Source organism: Echinops telfairi, unplaced genomic scaffold, assembly GCF_000313985.2.
Source record: "Echinops telfairi isolate 266 unplaced genomic scaffold, ASM31398v2 ScPeMD7_3533;HRSCAF=4204_1, whole genome shotgun sequence".
In the NCBI taxonomy this organism is placed as follows: Eukaryota; Metazoa; Chordata; class Mammalia; order Afrosoricida; family Tenrecidae; genus Echinops; species Echinops telfairi.
The window spans coordinates 18,089,832-18,097,784 of record NW_022107432.1 but is presented as its reverse complement, the minus strand read 5'-3'; the positions used below and the strand labels follow the sequence as shown (position 1 = coordinate 18,097,784).

At 42.1% G+C, this 7,953-nt stretch overlaps 1 protein-coding gene across 1 annotated transcript in view; it reads left to right on the top strand.

Moving 5' to 3' along the window:
* The window catches only part of OPN5 (opsin 5), a 30,970-nt gene extending 23,947 nt beyond the window's left edge, over positions 1 to 7,023 (top strand). The window contains exons 5-6 of the mRNA XM_004696371.1: positions 4,184 to 4,425; positions 6,960 to 7,023. Coding sequence (XP_004696428.1) covers positions 4,184 to 4,425; positions 6,960 to 7,023 — 306 coding nt within the window. The remainder of the gene's footprint in view (positions 1 to 4,183; positions 4,426 to 6,959) is intronic.
* The last annotated feature ends 930 nt before the right edge of the window (positions 7,024 to 7,953 follow it).

Here is a 7,953-nt window from a genome sequence, read left to right as displayed (position 1 = left end):
ATTTATAAATTATCAAGGGCTCATGAGGGAGGGGGAGTGGGGAGGGAGGGGAAAAATGAGGACCTAATGCCGGGGGCTTAATTGGAGAGGAAATGTTTTGAGAATGATGAGGGCGATGAATGTACAAATGTGCTTTACACAATTGATGTAAGTATGGATTGTGATAAGAGTTGTATGAGCCCCTAATAAAATGATTAAAAAAAACAAAAAAACAAAAGAAAAATGAGGACCCATCTAGGAGTAGGGAAAGCATGGAACAGACTGATGAAAGGATTGTAGAAATTCCAAGCTGGGTAGAAAGTGTTGGAAACATAAATATGAATGAAAGTCTTGATGCTTTTTTGTCTATCGTAAAATAATTATGATTTTTTGTGGTGTATATTTTAAAATGAGTTTGCTGAAGAAGAGTGTGTCTCACACCAGTTCACCTTGCATTCACCTCCAAAATCTAAGTAATATTCTAGGTCTAGTCTTATACCCCTTGCTGCTTTACACACAATTAATGGTCATTCAGCTTGAAGTATTTAACTTTATTCTATTCCCAGAAAAGCCACAATCATTCATTTGCTCTGTGTTTAAAAATCACTGGGTACTTAATTCTCCCGTGTACTTTAAGAAGGCTAGCATGATGCAAAGGCGTTAAATCCTTCCTGTTCTGCATTGCACACTCCCACAAAAGTAGAAAATACGTAAGATTATTACAGACTCAGTGCTAGCTTATTTTTTGTCAATGACTTTGAGAGCAGCACAGAAAATAGCTTTTGAAATTCTGCAAAAATCATTGGATGACCCACCAAAGGAGGAGGGATGGAGGGAGCTATGTTAAGACCCCAGACATCTGCTAAAGCAAACTTTATTTATGTAGTTATTGTTTCTTTGGGGACTTAGGAAAAAATAGTTCTCACTGCAAAGCTTTGAGCCATCTATTCCATTTACAAACCGAAATCACACAAACAAAAAACAACAACTTTTCTCCTGGGGAAACTTCAACAGAAAGATGGGACTTGCAAGCCCAATAGGATACATAGTTCTAGGTGTGCATTAAAGACATAAAACCACACCTGAAATGAAATCATACGAGTGGTTGTTGAGATTACTCTGATTCATGGTGACTTCCAAGTGTGTCCATACGGTTTTCAAAGACTGATTTTGGGGGGAGGGGGGACGTTGCAGCATTTCACTAAGCCTTTCTTCTGAGGTCTCTTGATGTGGACCTAAACTCTCATTTTTACACTAGCAGCTGAGCAAGTCCATCGTTAGCATCACCCAATGATTCCATTAGTCCTTGAGTATAATATCAAGCTTGGATGAGAAGGTTGTCTCAAAGCCATTAAGCAGGAGTGTAAGCCACGCAAGACATCTGGCCTCAGTTGATGCGTCTCTCTCTGTAGATGCTTCATTTGCAAAATTGAAGAATCCATTGAAGAGTATTGAGTCTTTTTTTCTTGTTTCTTTCTTTCCATTGTAAGAGTAATTTTCAGAGATGGGCTTTGTACTTATTGGATGAACCTTCAGACTCTGGTAAGTCTCCAGAGGAGATTTCCTAAGCATCTTGCTTGACACACTCTTGCAAATATGAGATTGAGAGAGCACACACACTCTACAGACAAGAAGTTCCACAGGTAAGCTGAACTGAACATAGGAGAGCAGGCTTCGCAGTCAATGGCTTTGCTCCCATCAAAGAAGACAGAAATCCACCCCTACACATGAGACTGCATTCTAAGGGAAAGGTGCATAGAGCCATGTGCCGTGTTTCTCAACCAAATATTCTTACTCTACTAGTAGCAAAGCATTTTGTGCCTTGCGGTTCAGCATTGATCTTTCACAATAGCTTGTCATGACCTTGATGGTAATGGTTATATCTTACTTTTCTTAAATAAATGGTTGAGGGGAAGACGAAGTAGTGCTGAGTCTCAGATAGCTCCAGCCTACCATCTTGCAGGAAAATCAAGATAAAATCCTTCTAAAACCCCAAAGAAGGGGTATAATTTCACTCACTGAGTCATGTGCCAATCCCTGTTACTATCATTGTAGCCAGGGGTGTGCAGTCTCCAGATTTGGGTCCGGCCATGCCTATGATTGAAACACCATAGAATCAACCTAGGTTGTAGAAAAGATACCCCCAAAAAATGTTAAAGTAGAAGGTATATAGGGAAGATGAAAACTAAACACAACAAACTTAAAAAACGAAACAAAATACAAGGGGCTCATTTGCACATAGAATATTCTAGTAGATAACAGTACAAGGGGACTTCAAAAAGGTCATGAAAAATAGTTGAACGATAATGGACTTTTCTCCATGATTTTTTAAAGCCCTTTCATATAAGGATACTTTAAAGTTAATGTCTCTTGACTAGGACTTGAAGTATCCCAAGCTTAAAATAAAATCTAAAGCTTGCATTTTGTTTGCCAATGTCATTACCCTAATTAAGATCTCATCATTCTTTCTTGCTGCCTAAGCAAGCCTGCTCGGGAGGAAGGTCTTTGTGGGCAAGGTTTGTGTTTGCTTTGTTTGTTGCTTTGTGCTGGACCCAAAATATAGAGGAGGTGCTTAATAATACCTGTTGATTGCTATAGGTACATGTTGATTATTATAATACAGGTTGATTGTTATAGAAAATCCTGCATACATGCATGCTGTGCCCGTTCCCAGCCTCAACTCCTTTTGTTGTTTTCTCATACATCAGTGACTATTACTTACAAGTCCCCATACTACCTCACAGGTCCCTGTCTCTATACTCATGTCGACCTTATATCATGAATACTATATATTTCCATTTCCAAAGGGGCAGGTGATAGACCCTATTCATCACACACACACACACACACACACACACACACACACGCACGCACACACACACACACACACACACACCTCAATCTGACTGACAGGCTATAGTTTTGTCCTCCTCTGAGGACATTTACATCTGTGTACTTAAATCACCTTAGCCTTGTAGTGTGTACTTATTTTCAGTTTAACAAGAGGCACCTTCAGCACAGGCACTCGGTGTATTAATTTCCTCTACAGCTTTGGCCAAGTGTTTAGAGTCTGTCAAATGTAAGTGAAGGGATCTACAGGGGTCATGTAGAGAGTACTCATTAAAAGACACGAATGGTTGCTATTGGCCCCAAACTCATTACGACCCCATACCCACCAGGATCAGACTGTCTCCCTTGGCTACTTTTCAGAGGTAGAATGGTCAAATCTTTCTAGGCTCTCATTGTCTACAACCTGTTCAGCATCAGTGTAACAAGCAAGTCTTCACTGACAGATCAGTCGTGGCTGCATGAGAGAAGCAATGGCCACGAGTCAAACCAAGAATGCAAGACTTCTACGACCAAGCCACCTCTGCCCTTACTGAATCACTAATTATGACATTGTTAATGAGATTACCTTGCAAGTGGTGAAGAACCAGTAGGAGCATTTTAAGTGTTTTCTCTAATTTTTCTTTGGCAGAAAGAAAAAGAAACCAACCCCTAACACAATTAAACTTTTGGGAGAGAGAAAGATGCTTTCTGGGAAAGCCTTGTTCATGCAACGGTGTCGCTTTGGGTTGACATCCGAGGAACCTGTATTACTGGATACCAATATCTGAGCTTCAAAATCAAGAAAAACTTGAGCCCAAAGAAATAACATTTAATTGAAATCTCTGAAGAAGATTACAATTTAAATGTCAAAATGGGGCAGAATTTCTAAGTTTCCTGAAGCAAATATGGGTGATTTAAAATTTCATCACGGTGAACATCTGCTCAGCCTAGATTATAAGTGGAATTTGTAAGTGGATGTGGGCTGTGGAGTCTGAAAAGCTCAGAAGCACAATTTAAGCAGGATTTCGTGGTGCGTGTACACACAATCTGAGAGTTCTTGGTGCGTGTACGCACAATCTGAGAGTTCTTGGTGTGTGTACGCACAATCTGAGAGTACTTTAGGGTTGCTGGGTGTGTACAAAATCCAGAGAGGAGTCCGTGTAGGAAATGGTAAAGGCTTGAAGAATTGTAACAACTTCCTTCAATTTCACTTTTTAGAAGTATGTGTGAAAATTATTTCTAGGAGCAAGATAAAAGGAAGTAGGTAAGCTCTCTTGATTGTAAATGTTCTGTACCCCAATTCCATCCCTATTATTCAAGCTCTTTTCCTCCTTCAGATTTCTTGACTCTCTCCCTTGTTGCCGTCTCTCACCAGGTGGCGATGTTGATTTGTGCTGGCTTCCTGATTGCTTGGATCCCTTACGCTGTGGTCTCTGTGTGGTCAGCATTTGGAAAGCCTGGCTCCATCCCCGTTCAGCTCTCTGTGGTGCCAACCCTACTGGCAAAATCTGCAGCAATGTACAACCCGATCATTTACCAGGTCATTGATTATAAATTTGCCTGTTGCCAAACTGGCGGTTTGAGAGCAAACAAGAAGAAGTCTTTGGAAGACTTCAGGTAAAATTCCAGAAGCTGGGGAAATGAATGGTACTCGCTTTTGTTTCAACAACCCATGGGATTCATGCCTTTCAGTTTGGGATTAAAGCTCACCATTGAGGTGTGGTATGAGGATTTATTCTCTCTCCATTGAAATTCCTGAAACTTGGCATCAATTATGTAGGAGTTGGATGACATAGTGAGATGGTGAGAAAATTGGTTTGGGTTTTATAAAGTAGGGGCCAGTGATTATATATATATATATATATATATATATATATATCACTATTTGTTGCTACAATGCTGAAGAGGTTTTATTGGAGCGTGCAGAGTAAAACAGATGAGGAGGAAAGGGTTGTTGATAAAGACAATCAATGAAAACTCGATGGATCCCAATGGTCTGCTGACATTTTTCATGAGGTCCTGATAGTCAGAGGCAGACACGGCACCTATAGGGGCAGATGTGGGTTTTTTTATCTCTTATTCTTTCAGAGTACTTGAGCAAGTGACAACCTTTTGAACTTTAGTGTTGAATGAAAACAGACCACAAGAAGGCACACTTTTGCTGTGGTACCCTGGTAAGGGGCACAGTGGAAAGGATACACAATTTGGAGGGGAAAGACCATTGTTTAAGCAAAACTCTGCTGTTGACAATAGCTCCCAGACTTTGGGACAGACTACTTCCTAAGAAGAGCGTAAAATCGGGATAAAGTGAGGAAAATGCCCTCTGTCAAGGTTGTATGCATTAAAACCAAAGGAGCATGTGTTAGGGCTTGGCCGACTACCGTTAGTATTTTTCTTTCTTTCTCCTCCTTCCATAGCTGGTGGCTAAAGTGTTCTGTTTGAATTCAGTAGTTACATCCAAATGTTCAAATGCCTCTGTTTTGGAAGGAATAACACTTTGCCCTTATCAGCTGTTAATGATTTATTATGAACGCAGGTGGTGAGAGTAAGTGTCTGAGAGCAGAGGTGGGAAAACATCATGGGACATTCTTGCACTGAAGGCGAGGGGAATTTGAAAGGAATGGCCGCAGACAAATTTTACCTACCTTTTAATTTTGCCTCAGACCGGCTCTGTGCTCTGCATGTTTCCTCCCAAGCGTGAGCAGCATATAAATACTCAACACTCAACAGTAGGCAGAAGGAGACTGTTCTGGGAAAAGAGGGAATTTATGTGATTTAGGGTCACAAACCTTTGGAAAAATCAGCCAGCCAAGAGACAGCTTAGTCCACATGTTCCTGTTAGTCATTTATAAGAAATATAGCAATGGCTCTGCGGGAGGGGAGCAAGGGCTCTTTCTAGAGTTTTAGTTTTTGGTGGAGAGAGATGGAAATAGTGCGGAAGGAAGGAGCACTTGTGACCTAGAGGGTTCTCTGTTGGACTGCTAACCATGAGTTTGGTGCTTCAAAGCCCCGGGCACTTGACTGGATTGAAAGTGGAGGCTGCCTTTTCTTATTCTGACTTGGTGAGCTTGTTTTTAGGGGTGGGGGTGGGGGTGGTTCTGGTGGCATTGTTGGGTTCACATTGGACTGCTAACCTCAAGTTCAGTGGTTCAAACTCACCCAGCTGTTCTGCAGGAGAAAGGTGAGGCGCTCTACTCCTGTGCAGATTTACATCCGCAGACACCACATATAGCGTTGGGATGTGATGGAATAGACTTGATGTCCATGCATTTGTTTGGTTTTAGAGTGTTGAATCAGGCTGTTAGCCTAAGGGTTGGTGGTTCTAACTCACTCAGGTGCTCTGTGGGAGAAAGACCTGGGAATTTGCTCCCATAAAGTTTCCAGCCTAGACAATCCCAGGAGGCAGTTCTCCTCGGCCACATGGGGGCGCTGTGAGGGAGTAGGGGCACCTAACACTAACAACACTGAGGAGCCACCACGTCAGGGACCTGTGAAGGCTGACTTCAAATGCTCGTCTACTTTTAGATGGAAAATGCATGTCCCAAAGGCATTGGGGGTATACAGAAGGACTGAGATGCTTTACATTTCTAGTACTCTTAGTGTAGTGGGTAGTGTGTTGGGCTGCTAACCATAAAGTCAGCAGTTTGACTCCACCTGCGGCTCCCAGGGAGTGAGAAGTCTGAGCCTTTCTATTCCTTTAGAAATTTCTAGCCTTGGAAGCCCACAGGTTCAGTGCTAGTCCACTCAGAAGATCACTCGGAGTCACAATGGGCTCACCGGCAGTGAGTATGTTAGGAGGGAGAAAGAGCAAAGGAGTACCATGCTCCTAACTCCGGCATTGCTATGGTAACCTCACCTCCCTTCATTTGTGATGGTTGTCTTCCAAAGAAGATCAGTGGGGTTGGTGAGTCACAGGACGCATTGGGGAGATAGGTAAGTGCAGTGAGATTTATACGAGAGTGTAAGACAGTTGCTCGGTGTGCCACATCCTTTAGAAAACCTTGGGCCCAGGCGTCCTTCACTTTGAATGTTCTAAATTGCATGATTTATTTGTACATAGTTCTCATTGGAGTCTTGCGCGTGTAGCTTTCCCGAGCATCAAGTGTGACCTTACACATGTCACATGGCCCTCTTCTTCTCCCCTGCTCTAGGCTGCACACCGTCACCACAGTCAGGGAGTCTTCTGCTGTGCTGGAAGTCCATCAAGAGGTATGAAGATGGGCACCCAACATCTCCCATGGACACCTCGGCCCACGTCTTTGTCTCTCACCCGCTGTTTTGTTGGATTGTGACCACACTTTTCTCTTTATATTATATTTTTATATTTTGTACACCTTTCCCCCTTTTCCTCAATCCATGGTTGGCTGGGGAATTCCAATGGCAGAGCGCACACTGTTCTTCAGGAATTTCCAAGGAGTATTGTTAGTATACACCCTCTTTTAATTTCCCTTGTCTCAGCCTTGAAAACCTATTGTTATGCCTGACAGCATGCAGTCCAAGATAGTGAGGGAAATGTTGTAAAGTTGTACTTATTAATTAATTTCTCACATCACCAAGATTGTTACTTTGTAGTGGCCGGCCAGGGAGACGATATCTTTCGATGGGGCCATCGCGGGCGTAGTGGGTTGGGCCGGGGCTCTTTGGAAGGTGCTTCTGTTTCCTCAGTCATTCTCTCCTGACAGTGATCCCTCAAGGGGCCCTTTAGGGAAGTCAGCTTTGTCTTAATTCCCCAGACAGCAAACTTTCCCCAATTTGAGGACCAAAATAACCCTTTTGGTGGTAATTTTACCTATGTGGGCTTTTCTCATTAAGTTCTAATTGCTAATATAGTAGATGTAATAGAGTCCTACTAATTATAATTACTCAGCAACCACATTTATTGAAAGTAGCTTTTTACACATGTTGTTTCTTATACTCGCTTGCTTCTCGTTACCTTTATTTTCCTTTTCTGTTCTTTTTCTTTAATGAAGGCCTTGTTACAATCAGGGAAAGGGATAAAAGTATGAGAGAGGATATAATATCCAAGTTAGATCCCTGCCCCTTATGAGCTCATGAAAGTGGCTGGTGGGAAAATAATAGGTCTAAATAGGCCTTGAATTCAATCCTTGTCTGGTATTTTGTGTGTGTGTGTGTGGCTGTCTATAT